Source organism: Littorina saxatilis, linkage group LG6 (genome assembly GCF_037325665.1).
Source record: "Littorina saxatilis isolate snail1 linkage group LG6, US_GU_Lsax_2.0, whole genome shotgun sequence".
Lineage (NCBI taxonomy): Eukaryota > Metazoa > Mollusca > Gastropoda > Littorinimorpha > Littorinidae > Littorina > Littorina saxatilis.
The window spans coordinates 46,752,367-46,779,099 of record NC_090250.1 but is presented as its reverse complement, the minus strand read 5'-3'; the positions used below and the strand labels follow the sequence as shown (position 1 = coordinate 46,779,099).

The 26,733-nt window shown below is 40.2% G+C and overlaps 1 protein-coding gene across 2 annotated transcripts in view; it reads left to right on the top strand.

The window, feature by feature from the left end:
- LOC138969355 (kelch-like protein 5) overlaps window positions 1–26,620 on the top strand; it is a 110,473-nt gene extending 83,853 nt beyond the window's left edge. For both annotated transcript variants that reach the window (XM_070342128.1, XM_070342129.1), the window contains 8 exons: window positions 5,818–6,014; window positions 6,519–6,731; window positions 15,378–15,567; window positions 17,880–18,104; window positions 18,568–18,730; window positions 20,333–20,545; window positions 21,024–21,195; window positions 21,657–26,620. In XM_070342128.1, the coding sequence (XP_070198229.1) occupies window positions 5,818–6,014; window positions 6,519–6,731; window positions 15,378–15,567; window positions 17,880–18,104; window positions 18,568–18,730; window positions 20,333–20,545; window positions 21,024–21,195; window positions 21,657–21,716 (1,433 nt within the window). In that variant the 3' untranslated portion in view covers window positions 21,717–26,620. The remainder of the gene's footprint in view (window positions 1–5,817; window positions 6,015–6,518; window positions 6,732–15,377; window positions 15,568–17,879; window positions 18,105–18,567; window positions 18,731–20,332; window positions 20,546–21,023; window positions 21,196–21,656) is intronic.
- The last annotated feature ends 113 nt before the right edge of the window (window positions 26,621–26,733 follow it).

Genomic DNA, 26,733 nt, shown 5'->3' with positions numbered 1-26,733 from the left:
GGCTGCCGGTATAACCTACCGGTTGATTTTTAGAACTACCGTTATTTTGCTGGTAAAACAACAAAACCAGTACTCTGAGTTGGACTCTTACTGGTTCCAATGACCAGCCTACCTTTTTTTTCTGGATAGTTTTCATCATAAAAGTTTGTGTACCAGTTTGAAAAAATATTAGCGCCATCACTGGTTTACTCAAGTGCATTACGTGAGGGATAGCTACTGTACCTAGAGTCTACAGTCAAGGACATTATGTGTATCTTTTCCTATTAATTTATAGATGACAATTGAAGCAGGTTTATAATTCCCCAGAGGCAAGAAGGTTTACCTTGTCCTTTTGCAGACATTTCAGCTCAGAGTGTAATTATAACTTTGCAAGAGACAAGAAAAATAGTCTGTATGAAACAATTGATCACCAGTGCTAATTATGGTTGAATATGCATAACGGCACTCATAGAGTCATAACTCACAATTACTGTCAACAGTTATTTCATGGCTATGACTCATAGCTGTGCCTGGGCTGGTTTATTTCCCCTGCCTGATTAGCATCATATTTTATGGCCTACTGTTGGCTGGTTCAATACATCAACAAAAAACATCCTGAGCTCATTTTCCTCTGTTGGTGGTGTAATAGCACTTGGTTATAAAAACTTGATTTTCCCTTTGTGATGAAAGTCATATGCATGCACATTAGCATTCCGTTGATGGATGGTGTGAGCACTCAGGCTTTTTCTCTTAGGCTGAGGTGCATACACACTTGATTGTGCATGCACACTCTTTTGCGTGCACACACACACACACACACACACACACACACACACACACACACACACACACACACACACACACACACACACACACACACACACACACACACACACACACACACACACACACACACACACACACACACATACATACATACGCACACACACACACACACACACACACACACACACACACACATACATACATACGCACACACACACACACACACACACACACACACACACACACACACCACTTATTACATGTTTCGCATTTAATAATGGCATTGATTGTGATGTAATTTGCACATGCCAACTTTCAGATGAATGAGCATGTCCGTCTGATTTGAGTTGGACTTGTAAATGTGAAAATTATGTAACAGCTCTAGTTGTTTCCCCCAGATATTTCATGTAATAACAGCTTTTGCACCCCTCCTCATCATTCTCAACCACCCCTTAACACACACACACACACACGCACACACACACACACACACACACACACACACACACACACAGACACACACACACACACACACACACACACACACACACACACACACACACACACACACACACACACACAGAGAGGATTCTAGCAGTCAGATGGTTCCACGTCTGTTCTCGATCTTCCAAGTCATGCCTGACACTCCTAATAAATGAAACAACCTTACAGGATGGAACCAAAGTTTTGCAGTCGCTGCAGTGCATGACTGATAAAAGAAACCTTAGCAACATTTAAAACAAGTCGCGTAAGGCGAAATTACTACATTTAGTCAAGCTGTGGAACTCACAGAATGAAACTGAACGCAATGCAACGCCGCAAGACCGTATACTCGTAGCATCGTCAGTCCACCGCTCATGGCAAAGGCAGTGAAAGTGACGAGCCTGTTTGGCGCGGTAGCGATTGCGCTGTGCTTCATAGCACGCTTTACTGTACCTCTCTTCGTTTTAACTTTCTGAGTGTGTTTTTAATCCAAACATATCATATCTATATGTTTTTGGAATCAGGAACCGACAAGGAATAAGATGAAATAGTTTTTAACACGATTTCGAAAATTTAATTTTGATCATAATTTTTATATTTTTTAATTTTCAGAGCTTGTTTTTGATCCAAATAATATAACACATGTATATGTTTTTGGAATCAGAAAATGACGAAGAATAAGATGAAATTGTTTTTGGATCGTTTAATAAAAAAATAATTTTAGTTAGAAGTTTGAGATTTGTAATGACCAAGCTCATCAACTAATTATTAAGCTACCAAGCTGGAATGCAATCCCACAATCCGGGCTTCGTCAAAGATTGCTTGACCAAACTTTCAATAAATTGTATCAAACAATGAGAGCGTGACAGTGCCGCCTCAATTTTCACTAAAAGCCGGATATGACATCATCAAAGACATTTATCGAAAAAAAGAAAACAACGTCCGGGGATATCATACCCAGGAACTCTCATGTCAAATTTCATAAAGATCGGCCCAGTAGTTTAGTCTGAATCGCTCTACACACACACACACAGAGACAGACAGACAGACAGACAGACAGACACACACACGTACACCACGACCCTCGTCTCGATTCCCCCCTCTATGTTAAAACATTTAGTCAAAACTTGACTAAATGTAAAAAGGAAATATAGAGAAAGTCGCAGAAGTAGAAACAAGTGAAACAAAAAGCGTTGAGAAAGTGTGTCAAGTATCGGGCAGATGGTGAGCTTCTTTGAGTGGTGCAAGGAAACAATTAGGGTAACGGGAGAAAGTGTGTCAGTGTTGACAGGAAAAGGGGCACAACTCACAACATTTTGTGGCAGCTGAAAGTAATTGACTCTCTGGTTTCCCAGTGTTCTGTAAGAATTGCTGTTTAACAAAACAAAAAAAAGGGGAAAAAAAAGGAAGAAAGAGGGAGTTAAATGGAAACAGGGGTAAGAATGGGATCTTTCTGTGTAGGTTTTTTCTGCCCCCCCTCCCCCCCCCCCCCCCTACACACACACAGCTATTCACCTGTTTGCTTTTTAGATTTGGAAAGTTGATACATTTTTCTTTAGAGAATTGAGTTCAGACTTCATCTAATGAAGTAGCATTAACAGAGAGTCTTTCGTCATGATTTTGATGAAAATACGATTGCATGCAGTTAAAATGAAAAAAGAAAGAAAATTTAATTAGCTATTTGCTTTGAAAATTGTATTTCATGCAAATTAGCAAGGATTTATTTATGTTTCCAAGTGTAATACACTTGTGTTTGTGAGTGACAAGAGTTGAAAGTACATGTATTAACATTGTGGGGCACGTACTTCAGTGAATGCGGTGGTGGTGGTGGTGGTGGCACGTGTGTGTTTTTGTGCATGCACCTTGTGTTTGTGTGTGTCACAGTGTGCAAAATTGTGCTTCTAGACCTGTACATGTCTGCGTGCTCAATTTGTTATGCATGCATCTATTAAGCAATGCTCAGTGAACAGCTAATTATTCTGTTCTCACTGCCAATTAGCAGAGGTGTGAAGTGCTTAGAAGGGCTGCAGGTCTCATTTTAATCAGGGGCAGCCGCCCTCCTGCATAAAATATCAGGCACTCAGCATCTGCTGCTGATTAGCATCACACCCCTATGCTGGGAGTTTTGCCTCCCTCACCAAGGCTGAAAGGGTCTGTCTTGTCATTGCTACAAGCACTCAATCTCAAGAATGCATGTGTGTACATCTACAAGGTATTCCAAGCTCACGCAAACTTCAAAGCAAAGCAAAGCATGTGGTACAACTATCTCGCGGGAGCTGTGAAAGCAGAGGTTTGAAGTTCTCGCGACGGTCAAAGCATAATACACTGAGCGTGTCTCGCAGATATTTCGCGAGAGCTGCTCAGATACTGAAAAGGTCTATATTGCAACCCCATTTTGGGACATAGAAACCTGAACCCACGCTATTTTCCACCAATGTCGTTTTACACCCGGAGTGTATAAAACACTGACTTGTATTTGATGATACATGTTAATGTCATTTATTTTTATGGTACATGTATACACTGAAAACAACAACAGGAGCATATAATTTTCTGTTGGGTTTTTGAAAAATAATGATTTATAACCAAAGTAATGTGGGTTATGTAGAAACGTGCCCCCGATACTATACATGTGTAAGTGTGTAAGGTATATGTCTGTCTCTTTATTTGTCTGCTCTTTGTCTCTTTGTCTTGTGTGTGTTTTAAAGTGCAGTTATGTGACTGCCAAATACAACTCTGATCTTAATAAATCTGCTTGGTTACTGTCCTCATCACTTAAAGCCGACTCTTCAAATTCAGTACTTCAACTTTATGTAACTTTGTATACAAATGATTCCTCTTTCTTTTTGCTCTATGGAAAATGTTTCCATTCACATGTAAATTGCATTTAAAGTTTAAAAAACTTTCAGTTGAAATCAGTTGCAATGCATACAGATTCTAACAAAAGAAAGTGCTGCCATGTACCTGCATGTCAGTACATGTAAAAGTTTAAAACATCCACTTTAAATCATGTGTGAGAGAGGACAGCAGTCGTTTCGCCCTGCAGTCCGGACTGACGATCAAACAGCGAACGAGAAGAAGAAGAAATCATGTGTAATCAATTCAAAGATTCTAAAAAACGAGGCATTGATGTACAATTAATTGGAAAGTAAACGGCTGATGAATGTCAGAATGAGCTTGTCCCAATAGAACACTCAGATAGTGTTTCCACATGTGCCTGACAACCCCAGACACTTGAGTGTGAACAATAAAATTCTGTGTCCCCACTGTCCCAGATGTATAAAGGGCAGACGCTGTAATTGCTACAATTATGGGAGACAGGGAAGAAAATAGGGTCATTACTACAGGCTTGATTGATATTTAGGAGACAACACAACCCTGTGATGTGGTGGTACAGTGGTACAAATCACATGGTCTGCTGTAAGTCTATAGTCAAATGTGTGGGTTCAGCAGGAAGTCTCCTCTTGTGGATTAGACAGTAGTTCTTTTGTTTCCCTTCTGATGTAAGTGGAATAGACTTAAGTGGGTTCCCCTGTTTCCGTCTCTGCCTCTTGTACATTTAGAGGCTTTTTTCTGTTTATATATATATAAGCGCTTTTCATATTAATTTCTGCCGTGTGAGATAGAATTTTTTACACAATATATCACACATTCACATGGGCCAGTAAATCTCAAGCCATTACAGCGAATATTTACTTTTCACGGCCTATTATTCCAAGTCACACGGGTATTTGGTGGACATTTTTTATCTATGCCCATACATTTTTGCCAGGAAAGACCCTTTTGTCAATCGTGGGATCTTTAACGTGCACACCCCAATGTAGTGTACATGAAGAGACCTCGGTTTTTCGTCTCATCCGAAAGACTAGCACTTGAACCCACCACCTGGGCTAGGAAAGGGGGAAGAAAATTGCTTACGCCCCGACCCAGGGTCGAACTCGCAACCTCTTGCAACCTCTCGCTTCCGAGGAAAGTGCACTTTACCACTCGGCCACCCTGTTTCTGTTCAAGAAGTATTCTCAGATTAAAGACAATGGGATTCTAATATTCTGAGTGATTTAAAATTGCCATCTTGCTGCTTGTATTATTGCTTGTTTTATGTCTTGCACAACTACACTACCACTGTGTGATTAATGAGATTTACCTGATCGAGATAGCAGATAATTTTTGATTGAGGAGTTGTTCATATACGTTGTATAATTGCAATGCATTGTGCTTATTGTTTTTTCTTTAGAATTAGGGTTACAAGGGTGTTGGCAGTCCTTTCTGGTTAGGTATCTTGCAGGATGTTTGGCAGAACTTAATTGTTTAGAAGTTAGAGGATGAATGTTCAGATGTTGAAGGATACTGATTGACTGACTGCCTGCCTGCCTGACTGACTGACTGACTGACTGATTGATTGATTGATTGAATGTATGAAGGACTTACTCATTGGTTGATTACTCAATTGCTAAGGCAGCCAGGTTTTTCCAAGTGTTATAAAACAAAACAATAGTTATTTTTCATATTTCTACACGTTTTATTACTATTTTGTTTATTAATTTATTATTTATTTTCATACTGCTGCAGGTCGCATAGAGCTGAAGGAAGAGACAGTGGAGTGCCTGCTGTCCACAGCCTGTCTGCTGCAGCTGTCCGAGGTGGTGGAGGCATGTTGCAGCTTCCTCATGAAGCAGCTCCACCCGTCCAACTGCATTGGCATCCGGCAATTTGCAGACGCTCAGGGCTGCACCGACCTGTACAAGGTTGCCAACAACTACGTCATGGTGAGTCCGGGACTCGTGCACTTTGTTGTTTTACTTCAGTGTTGTTAAGCTTTGAAAACATTGATGAAAACGGCTTTCTGAAAACTTTGATGAACATTTCATGTTTTTATGGAGCTATTAAATTGGAACATTCTCTTTGAAAAAGATTGAGTAATTATTGAGCTTCAAAACCCTTGCTCTTGTGTCAAATTTGCGGATGCTTATGGTCCTAAAAAATGTTTAGGCTCAAGTTTTGAGTGAGATACTCATTCAAGAGCTTTAAATTCAGTTTCCATAAATGTTTCAGCCTTCTGCTGGCTGGTGCTTCTGGCTTTTTCTTCTTAACCTTATAAATCTCTTGCACTGCATATCCTCAATCATTTTTGGAACTCGTTTCATAGTGTAAGACCTCAACTATGAATGAAAACGAGTAAAAGCATATCTATGGGCGCTGCTTTTTCTGTAAACATTATGAAATACCTGAGCTTGTACATGTATCTGAGCTGTGTTCTCTGGCTCTCCTAGGAAATGTTTGTGGAGGTGATGCACAATGCCGAGTTCTTGATGCTGCCTTGCGACGAGGTGTGCAAGCTTCTGGCCAGTGATGACCTCAACGTGCCCAACGAGGAGACCATCTTCGAGGCCCTGGTCAAGTGGGCCAAGCACGACCTGACCGTGCGGCGCAAGTACCTGCCCCGTCTTCTGGCTCACATCAAGCTGCCGCTCATGGCTCCTCAGGTCAGTTTCTTTCTTTATTTGGTGTTTAACGTCGTTTTCAACCATTCAAGGTTATATCGCGACGGAGGGAACGGGGGAGATGGGATAGAGCCACTTGTCAAATGTTTCTTGTTCACAAAAGCACTAATCAAAAATTTGCTCCAGGGGCTTGCAACATAGTACAATATATTACTTTACTGGGAGAATGCAAGTTTCCAGTACAAAGGACTTAACATTTCTTACATACTGCTTGACTAAAATCTTTACAAACATTGACTATATTCTATACAAGAAACACTTAACAAGGGTAAAAGGAGAAACAGAATCCGTTAGTCGCCTCTTACGACATGCTGGGGAGCATCGGGTAAATTCTTCCCCCTAACCCGCGGGGGGACCTCAGGTCAGTGGCTGTTTTGTGTTATTGTTTCCCCGCTGTACTTACTAACTTAGGCCCTCATTTGCGCTCCGCGGAGCTTAGGCCATTGACAATGTTTCTTCATCGCACTCTGCTCTGGACTGTTCTTTCTGTCTCTGTCCAGCTCTTGCCCTGCCTCTTATGCTCGCCTCCGTGTCTCGCCTCTAGCTGTTTCTTTGCCTTCCCCTCTTTCATTCCCAGCTGTTCTCAAGTTCAAAAATGTGTTTTATATGAAGTGTGGAAATATACATGCTGGCTTTGACCTTAAAATCCTGTCACCGCTTGTGCCCCTCTGAAAACTTAAAGAATCTGAAACAGGTTGACTGGGAACATTTCAAAATTAAGAATCAAATTGAAGAAAGCATTATTTATCAAACATTTTATTAAAACACCTGGGGTAATACATGGTCACAGATCTCTGGTTCAAAGCCCTTAGTGTGAACAGATAATGAAATGCAACAGAAACATATTCTAAAAAATTAGATTTAGAATTCTAAAAAATTAGATTTGGAATACCTGATATAAAGAGACAAGAGTATCGAAACGCTGAGGTAAACTTTCCGACTTTCATAGAGAGAAAAAGAGGAAGGTGTTATAAGAGAGGAGTTTTGCTAGTCTGACGAAAATGGGGTCTTAAAAGGTATAGGGGCGGGGATGTAGCTCAGTCGGTAGCGCGCTGGATTTGTATCCATTTGGCCGCTGTCAGCGTGAGTTCGTCCCCATGTTCGACGAGAGATTTATTTCTCAGAGTCAACTTTGTGTGCAGACTCTCCTCGGTGTCCGAACACCCCCGTGTGTACACGCAAGCACGAGACCAAGTGCGCACAAAAAAGATCCTGTAATCCATGTCAGAGTTCGGTGGGTTATAGAAACACAAAAATACCCAGCATGCTTCCTCCGAAAACGGCGTATGGCTGCCTAAATGGCGGGGTAAAAACGGTCATACACGTAAAATTCCACTCGTGCAAAAAACACGAGTGTACGTGGGAGTTTCAGCCCACGAACGCAGAAGAAGAAGAAGAAGAAAACAAGTCGCGTAAGGCGAAAATACAATATTTAGTCAAGTAGCTGTCGAACTCACAGAATGAAACTGAACGCAACGCAACGCAACGCAGCAAGACCGTATACTCGTAGCATCGTCACTCCACCGCCCGTGGCAAAGGCAGTGCCCGTGGAATTGACAAGAAGAGCGGGGTATTCGTTGCGCTGAGAAGGATAGCACGCTTTTCTGTACCTCTCTTCGTTTTAACTTTCTGAGCGTGTTTTTAATCCAAACATATATCTATATATTTTTGGAATCAGGAACCGACAAGGAATAAGATGAAAGTGTTTTTAAATTGATTTCGAAAAATAAATTTTGATAATAATTTTTATATATTTAATTTTCAGAGCTTGTTTTTAATCCGAATATAACATATTTATATGTTTTTGGAATCAGCAAATGATGGAGAATAAGATAAACGTAAATTTGGATCGTTTTATAAATTTTTATTTTTTTTACAATTTTCAGATTTTTAATGACCAAAGTCATTAATTAATTTTTAAGCCACCAAGCTGAAATGCAATACCGAACCCCGGGCTTCGTCGAAGATTACTTGACCAAAATTTCAACCAATTTGGTTGAAAAATGAGGGCGTGACAGTGCCGCCTCAACTTTCACGAAAAGCCGGATATGACGTCATCAAAGACATTTATCAAAAAAATGAAAAAAACGTTCGGGGATTTCATACCCAGGAACTCTCATGTCAAATTTCATAAAGATCGGTCCAGTAGTTTAGTCTGAATCGCTCTACACCACACACACACACACACGCACACACGCACGCACACACACACGCACATACATCGATTCCCCCTCGCTGTTAAAATATTTAGTCAAAACTTGACTAAAAATAAAAAGGGATGGGGGGGGGGGGGGGGTGGTTAAAAGGGGAGTACCACTGTACTCACCAGCAGGTCATCCAGTTCACTACAATCTCAATGCATAATTCTAATCCACTAGAATGTTTAAACTTTCCTGCTTAGTTTAACTCACACAGCCTATTTTAAGCTAGACACCTGATGTGGAACCTCAGTTGAACAATGGGTGTGTGGCGTGAAGTGCCTGTGTCTCCAGCCAGCTGGAAAGTTAGTGCCTGTGTCTCCAGCCAGCTGGAAAGTTAGTGCCTAATGAATGTGGGGTTGCTGGGTGCTTGGCTGAATCAAGTGAGCAATAAAAACAATATTTGGATAGTCGTTCAACCATGCCGATTGACACAGATAGGAGCAGCCATACAGCGCAGTGTACTTTTGTAATTGTGTGGCAGCTCAAGCGGGAGTGCACACTCACGAGGACTTGTGTTAATGTGCCCACAGAGATCATATACACTCTACAATGAGCAATGAAAGGGAGAGAGAGCAGTAAAGACATTGGGACAAGGGAGGGAGGGGTCTCGAGCGTTGTCTTATTTCACAGCTGCACATGACTGAATCACACACAAATGCACATACAAAGTCACATGCACACGCACGCACGCACGCATGCGTACACACACACACACACACACACACACACACACACACACACACACACACACACACACACACTCACAAACAACATGATACAAAGCAAAGCAATAAACTTGCAAAGAAACAAAATACTTGCATCTTTAAAATAAGAAAAGAAAAGAAACCAACACAACTCCTGGGTTTTGTTTGTATAACCTTTCTGGTTCAGTGCTGCAATAACCAAAATTTCCTGAGAGACAGAAAGCAATTACTGAATTAGTGTAGACTGTTTATTATGCACAGGTTAGGCCAAAAAAAAAAAAAGGGTCTGTTTACGGTAACATAGGCCAAAAAAATAGGGTCGGTAGGTCGGGATTTATTTTATTTTTTAAAAAATTTTTTTTCCAAAAAAACATTTTTACGTTATTTTGCAAAAAAAAAACCTTTTTTTTTTTTTTTTTTTTTTTTTTCCCAAATGCCAAAAAAAAGTCTAGGGTCGCGCGAAAAAAATAGGGTCGGTCGGGTTACCGTAAACAGGCTATTTTTTTTTTTGTGGCCTTACAAGGCTTTAAGGACTGCTGTCATTAGGTAGACGTGGCAGTGAAGCAGACAGTAAATCAGAAGATGTGAAGCGTGACTGCAGTCCTTCCAGACACAAGAAGTATGAGTGTACGTCAGGCGTTGAAAGTATTGATGGTTATTCACAGACTAAATAATGCAGAAATTGGCTTTTTGTGTGTGAAGCAGAATGGTTTAGTAAGGATCCTTTTTTACATTTAGTCAAGTTTTGACTAAATGTTTTAACATAGAGGGGGAATCGAGACGAGGGTCGTGGTGTATGTGTGTGTGTCTGTCTGTGTGTGTGTGTGTGTGTGTGTGTGTGTCTGTGTGTGTGTGTAGAGCGATTCAGACCAAACTACTGGACCAATCTTTATGAAATTTGACATGAGAGTTCCTGGGTATGATATCCCCAGACGTTTTTTTTCATTTTTTTGATAAATGTCTTTGATGACGCTTTTTGTAAAAGTTGAGGCGGCACTGTCACACCCTCATTTTTCAATACAATTGATTGACATTTTGGCCAAGCAATCTTTGACGAAGGCCGGACTTTGGTATTGCATTTCAGCTTGGAGGCTTAAAAATTAATTAATGACTTTGGTCACTAAAAATCTGAAAATTGTAATTAAAATTTTTTTTTTAAACGATCCAAAATTACGTTCATCTTATTCTTCATCATTTTCTGATTCCAAAAACATATAAATATGTTATATTCGGATTAAAAACAAGCTCTGAAAATTAAAAACAATTAAAATTATGATTAAAATTAAATTTCCGAAATTGATTTAAAAACAATGTCATCTTATTCCTTGTCGGTTCCTGATTCCAAAAACATATAGATATGATATGTTTAGATTAAAAACACGCTCAGAAAGTTAAAACGAAGAGAGATACAGAAAAGCGTGCTATGCAGCTCAGCACAACCACTACCGCACTAAACAGGCTCGTCAATTTCACTGCCTTCAGCATGAGCGGTGGACTACGGTCATTGTGACAAAATGCAGTGCGTTCAGTTTCATTTTGTGAGTTCCACAGCTTGACTAAATGTACTAATTTTCGCGTTACGTGACTTGTTAGGACTTGCTTTCAGAAAGGAACAAAGCACTCTTGTGTTTAAATTATTGATATTTATAATCTATGCAGACATGGTCGGCATGGTTTTACTTTCAAGAGCACTTTAAATAAACACTTAGTGTTCCCTGTTCCCTGTAAAAGCATACACATGTACATAAAAGCCCTCCCGCAGTGGGGCACTGCGGTTATGAAATTAAAGGCCCCTCCTGTTTTTGGAACCGCAGGAGCTTTCTAGTTTGCTGTTAGATAGATTTTTGGTTCCTCTTTCCTGTCATGCTCTCTTTTTCTTCATGAATTCTTTTCTTTTTTCTGCCTTCTTGCTCATTCACCTGTATTTTTTCCAAAAATCTCTTCTCTTGCCGCTTGTCTCGCGATTCATGTATAGTTTAATCTGTTAGTGTTCTGATGTAAGTCCAGCAGTAGATAGGTTAAGCCTATTTTAACATACTGGAAACTGGTAATCTTCCAGTAGGTATTAATTTAGTTTTACTAAAGCCTGCTGGGACACAAGTAATGGGTTAGTGCATTTGTAAACAGGAATCGCTTGACAAGTGGCCCCCTTCATCCCCCCCCTTCCTCGTCCTGATATGGCTCTACGTAGTCGGCTGGACGTTAAGCAACAAATAAACAAACAAACAAACAAACAAACAAACATAAAAGCCCACTCGTGTAAAAATCGAGTGCCTGTGGGAGTTGAGCTCCAACAAAATGTAGAAGAAAAAGAAAATCTTCCAAGACTAAATATATTTGCTGCTGCACTTCATTTGACCCTTTGCAGACGACACGGCACTTTAGTGTTTACTCCTCTCTATCCCATCCTCCTCCTCAGATGTCCCTGTCAAGATGCTAACTTGACCAGTCAGTGTCAAGAGGCAGAAGAGAGAATTGACCAGACAGCAGGGCACAGGCTGATGACCACTTGACAGCACCCTCTATTTCCTCTCCACTAGATTATGTCTTGGGGGGCAAAGTGGGAATGAAGTGTTGGGACTGATGATGACCCCGGGGACAGGGGGAAATGAAGTGCCCCTGGGACTCGCAATAATTGCCTGGGTGGAATTGTAAAAATGAAGTGCCCCTGGTGGCAGGGACTCGCAATAATTGCCTGGGTGGAATTGTAGAAATGAAGGCTGGAGACTTTGTGAGAGAAGGATTTTGTTTTTCAGGTCTTGGCTTTGTTGTGGCTTTGAAATGTCAGGTTCAAGTGTTGTTGGTTTTTGTGTGTAAGTGCATGTGTTTTGTGTGTGTAGTTTTGAAGATATGGGTTAACACACAGTTGAAAAAGGTATTCAAATAATGTATGCAAAATATTTATCGTTTGCATTCACACAAACATGGCCAGTTGGACAGACCCTTACAGCACCTCTCTCCCTCCCTTCCTCTCTCTCTCTCTCTCCCTTTCTCTCTAAAAAGAAACTTCAACAAAATCTCTCTTTCTCTCTAAAAAGAAACTTCAACAAAATCTTCACAAATAATTGACATTTCTGCAGATACACTCAATGACCATTTCTCAAAAATTGCTGATAAAGTAATTTCTTGTGATCGGACACAGTCAAATAATTTAGAACATTTAAAGGAATACTGCAATTCAAAACAGATACATTTTCAGCATACACTGCCACCAATGACTATACTGGATGTTTACTCTCATCTTCAGCATCTTCTTCTTCTTCTTCTTCTGCGTTCGTGGGCTGAAACTCCCACGTACACTCGTGTTTTTTGCACGAGTGGAATTGTACGTGTATGACCGTTTTTTACCCCGCCATTTAGGCAGCCATACGCCGTTTTGGGAGGATCTTCAGCATCTAAAACAAACCGGAACACGTGACATAGATGGTCTGGATGCAAAAATTATAAAAATGGCAGCTCCAGTTATCACAGATACATTGACATTTATCTATAACCTTTGTTTTGACAAAAGCTATTTTCCTAAACAATTCAAACAGGCTAAAGTGATTCCTCTCTTTAAATCAGGAGATACTACAAATCCTTCAAATTATAGACCAATATCAATTCTATCAATCCTTTCAAAGCCTCTTGAAAAACATATCAATAAACACATCCTTTCTCACTTTGAGAACAATAAATTGATCCATGATAATCAATCAGGTTTTAGGCAAAAACACTCATGTCAAACAGCGCTTATTAGTTTAGTAGACCAATGGCTGACAAACATTAATAATAATCAGTTCTGTGCTGCTCTATTTGTTGACTTTGCTAAAGCTTTTGACCTAATTGACCATAAACTCCTTATCAAAAAGCTTGAGATTTATGGAATTGCAACAGATTCCATAAACATTTTAACATCTTTCCTGTCAGACAGACAGCAAAGTACTTATCTGAAACAATCATACTCTTGTAAGCAAACAGTAAGATTTGGAGTACCACAAGGTTCTATTCTTGGTCCATTACTATTTTCTATATATATAAACGACCTACCTCTATTTGTAAAATGCATGTGTGAACTATTTGCAGATGATACTACAATTCATTCTCGTCACCAAGATCTTAATAAACTAGCAAATATCCTCTAAGAAAACATTGAACGATTACTTGAATGGTCAGAACTAAACCATATGTCACTGAATCCAAATAAAACTAAATGCATGCTACTTACCACGAGGCAAAAAAGACAAAACCTAACATCTAAATTTCCGACATTGCTAATACGAAATCAAGATATTACCGAAGTTGATAGCCATAAAGTCTTGGGAATAATTATTGACAATAACCTGTCTTGGTCAAAACATGCAGATACACTTTGTAAAAACACATCCAAGAAAATATTTCAGTTATCAAAAATCAAACACTTTCTAGACCTTTGCACAAGAAAACTGTTTTTTCAGGCACATATTCAGTCAGCTATTGACTATGCGTCCACAGTGTGGGACTCTGCAAGTGCAAATACTTTGAAACACTTGGGCAGTTTACATAGAAGAGCTGTTAAATTAATTATTTTAAAAAATACATCTCTTTCCATGACTGATTATAAACGATTGCAAATTCTTCCTATCAAAGATAGATTTACATATAACAAGGGTGTGATGATGCATAGAATTATGTCAGGGAATGCCCCTACACTCATTGCCTCAAATTTCAAAATAAATCATTATAGAAAATGTAACAAATTAATTACACCAACTCCAAGAATTGACCTGTACAAGTCGAGTCTATCATATTCTGGAGCAATTATGTGGAACGCCATTCCAAATATAATTAAATTACGAATTCATGAAACATCATTCAAGGAATATTACATGCTGTTTCTTTTACAAAACTTATAAAAACTATTATCAAGCAGCTGGCAAAATATAACTGTACTCTCTGATTATATTGAAAAACATGATAAAATATAAAACAAGTGTTTTTTTTATGTTTTTTTATACAAACACATATTTCTTTGTTATATATAATTTTCAAGCATTGCTAAAGAATCCTAATGCATCTTAAAATGTCTTATTGGTTGCTTGACATGTTAATTATGGTAAATATGTCATTTGTACTATTGTTAAACTTATGTTTTATTTCTTCTTGTTTGTTACCCCTCAATGGGTGAGGGCCGGATGAAAAGAAGCATGTATAGATTGCTTATTCTGTCACCCTCGTAAAATAAATTTCAATTCAATTCAATTCAATTCAATTCTCTCTCTCTCTCTCTTTCTCTCTCTCTCTCTCTCTCTCTCCCTCCCTTCCTCTCTCTCTCTCTCTCCCTTCCTCTCTCTCTCTCTCTCTCTCTCCCTTCCTCTCTCTCTCTCTCTCTCTCTCTCTCTCTCTCTCTCCCTTCCTCTCTCTCTCTCTCTCCCTCACTTCCCCTCTCTCTCTCTCTCCCTTCCTCTCTCTCTCTCTCTCTCTCTCTCCCTCCCTTCCTCTCTCTCTCTCTCTCCCTCCCTTCCTCTCTCTCTCTCTCTCGCTCTCTCCCTCCCTTCCTCTCTCTCTCTCTCTCTCTCTCTCTCTCTCTCTCTCTCTCTCTCTCTCTCTCTCTCTCTCTCTCTCTCTCTAACACTTGCTTTCTGTCATTCATTCACTTTTGCTGATATTTACTCATTTTCACACACTCCAACTGTACCCCAACAAGACTCTCCCTCCAGCCCAACCTCATCAAATCTCAACATTCTCTTTTCATCTGATTTCAGTATATAGCCGACCAAGTAGAGACCAACTGTTTATTCCGCGACGAGCGAGAATGCCAGCAGCTTATAATGGAGGCTCTGAAGTATCACCTGTTACCGGAGCGACGATCATCCTTCCAGAGTCCGCGCACCAAACCTCGCAAGTCCACCGTGGGCGTGCTGTACGCTGTCGGTGGCATGGACTGCACCAAAGGTGGGTTTGGGAGAGAAAAACAAAGCCGAAAAATGTTTGTGCAGTGGAACCTCTCATTTATTTTATTTTTTATTTATTTGATTTACGAGGATTTATATCGCGCACGTATCTCACCACACAAGGCGACTCAAGGCGCATGTTACCTATTAATGCCGTGTGAGATGGAATTTTTTACACAATATATCACGCATTCACATTGGCCAGTAGATCGACAGCCTATAGGCGCTGTATCCACCTTTCATGGCCTGTTATTCCAGGTCACACGGGTATTTACATGGGGGGGGGGGGGGGGATTCTTCAGGTATATGCCGGAAATCCGGATTCGTAATGTCTGTGGTGACGTTGTTTTGGTTGTTAATTATACAAATCCTTCAGCGTCTGGGGGCCCCAAGACCCCTTAAAATTCTTCAGGTTTCATGACATTTTTCAGTCCCACCAATGCGTTTAAGACCTCCAACAATCTGAGAAAACCAGGTCTTAAAAAAAAACCGCGGGTTAGGGGGAAGAATTTACCCGATGCTCCCCAGCATGTCGTAAGAGGCGACTAACGGATTCTGTTTCTCCTTTTACCCTTGTTAAGTGTTTCTTGTATAGAATATAGTCAATGTTTGTAAAGATTTTAGTCAAGCAGTATGTAAGAAATGTTAAGTCCTTTGTACTGGAAACTTGCATTCTCCCAGTAAGGTCATATATTGTACTGCGTTGCAGGCCCCTGGAGCAAATTTTTGATTTGTGCTTTTGTGAACAAGAAACAATTAACAAGTGGCTCTATCCCATCTCCCCCCTTTCCCCGTCGCGATATAACCTTCGTGGTTGAAAACGACGTTAAACACCAAATAAAGAAAGAAAGGTCTTAAAATGGGGGTAAATTTACAGAGGTTATCAACAGAATGTCAGAGAAAACCAGGTCTTAAAATGGGGGTAGATTTACACAGGTTATGAACAGAATGTCAGAGAAAACCAGGTCTTAAAATGGGGGTAGATTTACACAGGTTATGAACAGAATGTCAGAGAAAACCAGGTCTTAAAATGGGGGTAGATTTACACAGGTTATCAACATAATGTCAGAGAAAACCAGGTCTTAAAATGGGGGTAGATTTACACAGGTTATGAACAGAATGTCAGAGAAAACCAGGTCTTAAAATGGGGGTAGATTTACACAGGTTATGAACAGAATGTCAGAGAAAACCAGGTCTTAAAATGGGGGTAGATTTACAGAGGTTATCAACAGAATGTCAGAGAAAACACGGTCTTAAAATGGGGGTAGATTTACACAGGTTATCAACAGAATGTCAGAGAAAACCAGGTCTTAAAATGGGGGTAGATTTACACAGGTTATCAACATAATGTCAGAGAAAACCAGGTCTTAAAATGGGGGTAGATTTACACAGGTTATGAACAGAATGTCAGAGAAAACCAGGTCTTAAAATGGGGGTAGATTTACACAGGTTATGAACAGAATGTCAGAGAAAACCAGGTCTTAAAATGGGGGTAGATTTACAGAGGTTATCAACAGAATGTCAGAGAAAACACGGTCTTAAAATGGGGGTAGATTTACACAGGTTATCAACAGAATGTCAGAGAAAACCAGGTCTTAAAATGGGGGTAGATTTACACAGGTTATCAACAGAATGTCAGAGAAAACACGGTCTTGAAAGGGAGGGAGTCTTAAACTGGATTGTCTGAAAAGGGGGGTTCCAGGGGATGTTTTTGTTTGGCAGAGGGCCCGGTAGTGCAGGAGGTAGAACACTGAACTTGTGATCCACGAGCCAAGGGTTCGAATCTGGGCCAGGCCGGACACGGGTCAACTTTATATGATGACTATCCATTTCGTACCACATTGCCACGTACCACTGTGGCATGATAAAGACCTCAATCATTCTGCAAGACGTACAAATAGCTAATTACACCTGGTTTGCACAACTCTTTCAACTGGGAGGAAGGGATCTGAATTTCCCAGCAAAAATAGGACAATAAAGTAATGACAATGTGGACACATTCTCATAAAGAATTCGGGAGTATGTGTTGACATTTTTCTTGGACACATTTGAACCTTCCGATGACATTGGCCATGACGGTACTGTGGAACACCCTGTTTAAGACCTCCAAATTTCTGAGAAAATTAGGTCTTAAAAAGGAGGGAGTCTTAAAATGGAGAGAAATTTACAGAGGTTATGAGCAAGGTCTTAAAAGGGAGGAAGTCTTATGTGGGGGGGGGGGGAGTGTCTTAAAAAGGGGTTCTACTGTAATTCCAGTTCAGACAGTTACTTCTAACATCAACAATTAAAATCAAATCATCATTTCTTATTCAGGGGCCACCAGCATAGAAAAATATGAGCTTCGAACCAACACGTGGACCCAGGTGGCCAACATGAGCGGGCGACGCTTGCAGTTTGGCGTGGCTGTGCTGGAGGATCGTCTCTACGTGGTGGGCGGCCGTGACGGCCTTAAGACGCTCAATACCGTGGAGTGCTACGACCCCAAGAAAAAGACGTGGACACTCATGCCACCCATGTCAACACACAGACATGGTCTTGGTAGGTTTTGAAACTTTTCACGTGTGTGTGTCTGTGTGTGTTTGCAGGTCTGTCTCCTGTGCGTCTGTGTGAGTGTGTGTGTGCATGTGTTGTCGCACAGTTTATGATTCTCAGACCTTGAATTGGTTCAAGAAAACCCAGAAATACATTGTACAGTGTTCAGAATTGTTGTTGTCTTTTACAACGACAAAAAACTGGCTTTTTTAGTGAATACTTTCTGAATATCCTGATGATGTCTGCAAGTTTGTGAAGGTATGAAAATGCAGCTTGGAGAATAAAAAGTTTTGTGATCCCTGCATCAAGCAGAGAGGTTTGAACTCTTTGTATCACAGATATTGGTTACGCATTTTCACTTTCTATGATTGAAGCTAGACCAGAAGCAGTACTAGCTCAGAATAAAACGACCTCCAGTGCAGTCTGTGTCTAACAATGCTTAACAAAGTGGTTGTCACATGTTCCACAGGTGTGGGGGTGCTGGAGGGACCAATGTACGCAGTGGGGGGTCACGACGGCTGGTCCTACCTGAACACAGTGGAGCGCTGGGACCCCCAGGCCCGACAGTGGAGCTACGTGGCCCCCATGTCCACCGCACGCAGCACTGTGGGGGTTGCCTCCCTGCATGGAAAGTGAGTTCTACTTCTTGTCAAAATAGTTTACATCACCGTCTCAGATCTGGCCACGCTTTTGCATTAAATAAGATCCTCCCTCCGTTTGGTCAGATACCAACCAGATACCAACCAGCCTGAGTGCTCTCTGTGTACTGTGGGGGTTTTCTTTCTGATGCTTTAACCCTTAGGCTGGTTGTCACCACATGTGTCGCGCTACTTTACGTATACTGTCACCTGCTTGTCACCACATGTCGCGCTACTTTACGTATACTGTCACCTGGTTGTCATCACATATGTCGCGCTACCTTACGTATACTGTCACCTGGTTGTCATCACATATGTCGCGCTACTTTACGTATACTGTCACCTGGTTGTCACCACATGTCGCGCTACTTTACGTATACTGTCACCTGGTTGTCACCACATGTCGCGCTACTTTACGTATACTGTCACCTGCTTGTCACCACATGTGTCGCGCTACTGCACGTATACTGTCACCTGGTTGTCACCACATGTGTCGCGCTACAGGCTCAGTCGGTTTGGTCGGTTCCGATTACCTCCCATGGATGCGAAAACCTATATGACCATTTTTTCTTTATTTTTCTCTCTGTTAATTCACCAGTAGCTATGTAACGTGTTACAGAATTGCACCAGTGTAAGGGTTAAGTTTGTCTTCTTCTTCTTGTTCGCTTCTTCTACTAATTTTGTAAAAGCCACCAGTGAGCCTGGCCAGATGCTCTCTCTTTTTATCTCATTCTCTCTGAGGATATTGATTTACTTCCTTTTAACTGAGGTTCTCCTTGTTGTTTGTTTGTTGTGGGTGGGTTTTTTTTTTAAAAAAAGGCAATGAAAAGTAAACAGAGGCAAGTAGGCTTGCATTTTATGTTGTTATTCACCTGGAACATTAAAAAAAAAAGTTGCATGTTAGAATTCTTTTTTTTTTCTCTCCAGTGTTTAGCATTTCTGTAAATGCTTACGTTGCCGTGAATCCACCGACTGAAATGTGATGGGGCGCATCAAGCATAGTCTTTGGAGACTTCGCTATGCCGATGAATGGTGAAATGCTTCTCATTATCTAACCTAGGTGGTGGGTTCAAGTGCTAGTCTTTCGGATGAGACGAAAAACCGAGGTCCCTTCGTGTACACCACATTGGGGTGTGCACGTTAAAGATCCCACGATTGACAAAAGGGTCTTTCCTGGCAAAATTGTATAGGCATAGATAAAAATGTCCACCAAAATACCCGTGTGACTTGGAATAATAGGCCGTGAAAAGTAGGATATGCGCCGAAATGACTGCGATCTGCTGGCCGATGTGAATGCGTGATGTATTGTATAAAAAAATTCCATCTCACACGGCATAAATAAATCCCTGCGCCTTGAATATGTGCGCGATATAAATTGCATAAAAAAAATTTTGAAAATAAAAATAAATCCCTGCGCTTAGAACTGTACCCACGGAATACGCGCGATATATAAACCTCATATTGATTGATTGATTGATTATCTATAGCACAAAGCACAAAGGATCTGCGCCAAAGAATACTCTTTTTATTTTTCTCTTCAAGAACAAATAAACGACAACTTTCTAACCTTCACCTGCTTGTTCTTATCCCTTTCAGACTGTACGCAGTTGGAGGGCGCGATGGTAGCTCCTGTCTCAAGTCCGTGGAGTGTTTTGACCCCCACACCAACAAGTGGACACACTGCACCCCCATGGCCAAACGGCGGGGAGGGGTGGGCGTGGCCACCTGTAACGGCTTTCTCTACGCCGTGGGGGGACATGAGGCTCCAGCCACCAACCCCACCTGTAGTCGCTACGACAGCGCTGAGCGGTAGGTATTTGTATTAGATGTGTCTTGCCCTAATGTGGCAGAATCTGATTTTAAGATATGATTTGCCATTCAAAAAGGACTCGCTGTGTTTGTCTTTGTGTTAGCAGATAATATTGGGTTTAGTGATTGTATTAACCATTGTGGCATTGATATCTGATATTTCATGCATTATTACAAATTAGAAGAAAAATAATCTTCTTGGCACATGAGACCTAATTGTTTTTGATAATTGTAAATTGTATTACAATTTGTTCCCATTGACAGTAAAAAAAAGTCAGCAACGATGTCCTTTTGTGCAACTGATTCAGGTAACGAAGTAACAGATGTCTTCCAACATCGAGAACGCTAGCATTACATTTTCTCTGAGAACAATGACTGTATCGATCTGTGTCAAATGTCAATTTTCATCCAAAATACAAATAATGTAAAATGTTTTACTCATCGCATTATTAAATGATGCAATATTGTTTGCATACAGCTATGACCCTAAGACAGACCAGTGGACCAACATTTCACCCATCAGCTCTCCCCGTGACGCAGTAGGCCTGTGTCCACTCGGAGATAAACTCTTCGCTGTTGGAGGTTACGATGGTCAGCAGTATCTCAACGACGTGGAGTGTTATGACCCCATCAGCAACGAGTGGGTCAAGGTCAGTGTAACGTGACTTTGTCAATCTGCTTGATTTTTGATTGGTTTCGTTGGTGTGTTAATTTCTTTCGAAAGACTCACGTTTTATGTGTGTTTGAGGCAGTTGTCAATGGCTGAGTTATTAGATTGATGTATTTTAGTTTTCATTTGATATTCTTGGATAGAAGACTGGTTGTGGATACTCACGGACTGATCAGATCATCAAAAGATTGAGCCCCTTTGATTAAGATATACTTATTTAATACCTTGATTGTCCAATATTGTGTGTGTGGGGGTGCATGTGTGTGTGTGTGTGTTGACAGCCTTTGAAAATCCTAGCTTGCAGAGACGATTCTTTGAACTTTAGCGCTGTCAGAGTCGTGATCTAAAGTTATAATTATGTATACGTCTTACTCTTCTTCTTGGATTATTTTTTTTCAACAACAACGATGTCAATTACTTTTCATTTGCATTTCGTTGCAGGTGTCCTCACTGTGCACGGGGCGAGCGGGAGCTTGCGTGGTTCACGTGCCCAACAGCTGACTAAGTGCAGAGGGATCGCTGGCTCTCTTGCGCAAATGGCCGTCAGGAGTTGTGGCTCTGCTGCGAGCCAAAGCCATTGTGGAGTCTTGGATGAGAGCAACTCTGGTGTGAACACTTGCAGTGCGTGAACACAGTGAACGTCGGTGTAGAGTTGTGAACGCCAAGGATGTGAACATTGTTGATGTGAACTTGTTGATGCGCTTGACTGATTGAAAGTGAAACTCGGGTGTGTAGAATGAACCGTCATCAAAGAAACAAATTATGGAGAGTGAAACATTTAGCATCGTGCTTGTTACCATTCGTCATTATAAGCATGGACAAATCAGGTTGTTTTTCAGAGTTGGTCATGAAGTTAGGAACTACCATGTGATCACATCTCATTTTGCGGTCTTCATTTAATTGTTGTAGCAGGAGTTCAAGCAATATTAAGACATTCCCAAGACAATTCATCTATTGCCGCGATCACAGGTAGTCTCAGGTAGGCTGCATCACAGTTTTCATCCAGTCAAACATCGTAAATCCCATTGATTTTACTGATCGGCCAAACTGAGAAGCGAGCCAGCTTTTCCTCAAGCTGTGTGAGTTTATGGACACTGTGTATTGACTCAAGTTGGGCATCATTGTGTCTAGACTTCAACACCTGCAGGACTGTTGAACACGCTATGTCTTGACTCAAGTTGTGTGAACTGTTAGAGGCTGTATGTCTTGACTCACAAGTTGTGTGAACTGTTGGACACTGTGTCTTGACTCAAGTTGTGTGAACTGTTGGACACTGTATGTCTTGACTCAAGTTGTGTGAACTGTTGGACACCATATTGTCTAGACTTTAACTTTGTGAATTGGTTGACACTGTGTGTCTATGGTCTAGTTGAGGGACTCCAGGACAACCTAGATATGTCAAGACCAAGTGCATGAGGGAAGGAAAGTCAAACACCTTCCAAGTTGCGTCATTCAACCAGAAACCCTGTCACTGGATTACAGTGGACAAAACTTTGAAGTTGCATCATCTGAGATTGTGTTGCTCAGACTGTGAAAGGGGTTCTCGTAGAAGTGCAACTTGCACTATGGATTATTTATAGCTGTCAAGCTGTTCTTTCTCCCTAGTCATGTTGTTCCATTTTCAGGTGTTAGCTATGCATCCTGTGTTTTGCAGTACTCTCTTGTTTTCTTCCATTTTAAATTTCTTTGTAAAATTTTGAATCCTAATGTGATTGAAATCCATGTACTCTTTGTGCGTCTGCTTTGATGGTCTGGTCGGGAAACACTTGCACAAATTGCAGGTTTGTGTTTTCTCTAATTGAAAGTGGAATTTGTGTTCAAATTCATCTGCATTTTTTTGTGATTGGCTTGATTTGATTTTACAGCTTCATATCTTATGTCTCTCCAAGTAAAATGAACAAGATCTCTTTAGTTGTCTTTGGATCATTGTTTCAAAATTTGGCAGCTGAACAAGTTGAAATTTCATGTGTGCATCAATCACTCTTTTGGTTGAAATGAGCTTGTCGTTGTTTCACAATTTGACTTTCATTGATCTGTCTGAAAAATTCATTACGGTTGAAGCTGTACTCAGTAATATAATGTTGCTGATTTTTTTGGCCTTCATGAAATGTTAATTTACCTTTTTTTTTCTCCATTTCAGTGTGGAATTATGCTGATTTTGATCATATTCTGTCCTGTATCTTCAGATAAATCTGTCAGATTAAGCATTGATCATGAAAAGGTGTAGCGATCAGGCGTGAATCTTCCAAGAAGTGAAGTTTGTGCGTGAATATCTGCATGCGAGTTGCAAAACGCAAAACAAAAACTAATCTGCTTCATCTGCTGACATTGCCGTATTTTTCACATCGATGGTGCTATGAACAAATTAAAGATTACTACTGCTGTTGTGCCTTTTCAAATGTGAAACCTGCCGACTGCAGCTTATTTTCTGACCAATATATTTTAACAGTCCCTGGACTCATGGTTGCCAAGGAAACCACAGTGCATGAAAGAGTTGTGAACTAGTAAAGTAATGAAATGAAATGAAATGAAAACATTGTGGTGAGTTTTATGCTGGTTTATTTCCCCTGTATGAAGTCTGGTAAAGAAAATGGTTGTAAAATGTGTGTTCATTGTGACTGTTTTATATACAACGAAATCATTATAAGGAAGAAAAATACTGACAACATATATATGGATGATGCACCAGTATTGTATCATGGGGTATTGGAGCAGGCAATTTTCTCCAGCACTGAATGATGGAGGAAAAAATGGACTGTATCTTAATCACATATATAACGAACAAAACGTCAAGGAAATCTGTTTAATACGGAAGGAATCGTACCTACGCAGTATGCAGAAGCTGTTATGGTAGGGAGAAGGTTATTCACAGAGAAATTGAATTGTTCAGTGTGAGTAAGGGGTGGGGTGGGCGGTGATAGAAGGGGTGGGAAGAGGGTGAGGGAGATGATCAAGTTGCTATTATAAGAAATACAGAGTACTTGTATTTTTCCAGGGAGATAACTCCCTTACCTTGCCTTGTATTCAGTTTTACAGAGGTATTACGCACATTATGATTTATGTGCCTACCTTTTTTCGTTTCGAAAGATCACAAAAGTCTCAAGGCAAGGTTTGTTTTGTGCAATAAATATTATGCAGGAGGAAGTTTACACAAGACGCTACCCTCAACTGAAGAACAGTGGACACTAATTCTTGGGAAATGTTAACTGCAAACTTCTGTTATGAGAAACTTATGTACATGTAATACAAGCCCCTACCCCCCCCCCCCCCCCCCCCAAAAAAAAAAAAAAAAAGGCAAATAACATAGAAACCTTGTGACTCATTGGTGGTTTTTGGTTTGATGCCGCAAAATGTTCTTTAGCCAGTGTATTGTCAAAGAATTTAGAGCTGACTAGTTCCTGAGTACAATAGAAAATATATATATATATACTGCCGTGCATTGCCCGTAAGTTGTGCGAGCCTCGAAATTCCTAAAATGCTAATGATAATGAATTAGTACATGTTTGTGCATTACTGCATATAACCATGATGCATTAATTATTAGATTGTGCTGGTTTACTATTGTATAACCCATACTGCATCAATCATGTGTAGTTTACTGTACATAGACCTAGTTTGAAGTGCCTTACTCCTGATACCCCCGGCGGGTTAGGGGGAAGAATTTACCCGATGCTCCCCAGCATGTCGTAAGAGGCGACTAACGGATTCTGTTTCTCCTTTTTCCCTTGTTAAGTGTTTCTTGTATAGAATATAGTCAATTTTTGTAAAGATTTTAGTCAAGCAGTATGTAAGAAATGTTAAGTCCTTTGTACTGGAAACTTGCATTCTCCCAGGAAGGTAATATATTGTACTACATTGCAAGCCCCTGGAGCAAATGTTTGATTAGTGCTTTTGTGAACAAGAAACAATTGACAAGTGGCTCTATCCCATCTCCCCCCTTTCCCCGTCGCGATATAACCTTCGTGGTTGAAAACGACGTTAAACACCAAATATAGACTTACTCCTGACTCTGTTAATGTACCGTACATATACATGCACATGTATGATACTACAGATCATATCTGTATATCTAATCATATGGCCATTGCCTCTTGTGTGTGTGTGTTGGTGTATGTGTGACGCTGATTCAGTCAGATATCATACAGTGCTACTGTCTTGTAATCACTGAATAATTGTACATTTTTCATACATGTAGATTATTTGTTTAGTTTTAACTTCCATCTTCTTCCTGTTGTTTCAGTTCACTTTGTTTCACACACTTGCCAGCATTTTTGCATTATCCTTCAGTCAAAGTAGATCAATTTTCATTCAAGATTGTACCGATGGTAGGCATACGAGATGGTGGGGTCGCTTAGGATTTACCTGGCTTTTGGGTAAAAATGTACAAATGACTGCAGTTACAGTAGTACTTCCTTCCTAGGTATAACTTCAAAACTTCTGATGAAATTTTTGTTTACAACCCGTGATTCAAAAAGACAAAATAGGAAACTTATCGTGAATAAGGTTTATTTGTACATGTACTTCTGTTGAAAAACAAATTGAACAGATCTGGCATTTTTGCTATTTTAAGCTAACATCATGGTTTTCATACAGCTGATTTTCATTTTCATCACAAAGTTTAAGGCATTCCAAGCACTTCTTGTACCTCACTTAAATTTACGTTCTGTTTCTTCACCAGCTTAAACAATAAGTCCTTTTGTGCGTGTGTGTTTTTTGTATTACAGTTTCCATCTTTACATTTTATTTTATTTTTTAGCTAATCCTATTGTGTTTCTATCACTATGTGTTCTTTTGTTTTATGATTGTTTGGGGTCTTGGTTTGCTTGGAGATTGCTCGTCCCAGATTGTTTTTGTAAACAGGTGTCGCAGGATATTTGAATGTATTAGTTTTCTGCTCTGTGAAACAAACTGCTTTCTGTATCACTGCAGTCAACAGTTGATCTTCAATAAAATAAAATAAAACAATACTTGTGAATTTCTGTACCCTACATGTATGTATTTGGAAATGAAATCATGTTTATTTTATGTACAATGCAGTTTTTTTTAGTTTTTTTAGGAGAATTACTCTGGAAACATGTGCATATGGATTAGTCTGAAGCTTGAATGGAGGGATTTGGGTATTTCTCAGGCAATTTCAGACACTAATTTCTTACTTTTCAGCTCAAGATGAAGAGAAGAAATAAATCAGGCATGCTCCCATGGACAGAGGTTCAGAAATTTGAAATAAACATCTTATTTCCTGACGTTTTTGAAACATGTTTTTAAGGCAAATTTTATACTGTGTGGATGAAATGTAATTGTGGAAAGCATATTTTGGCCAAGGTTTAGATTACATATATGTACTCAAACTGAATCATTAGCAGTTTTTGCATGTTTTTATCAATAAAAGTTGCCATTACTTCCTATTACTGTACTTGTGCGTGTGTGTGTGCGTGCATGTGTGTGTATGTGTGCATGTGTGTTGGAGAGAGGGATAGAGAAAACACAGTCACATTCCTTATACTTTGAAAATACAACA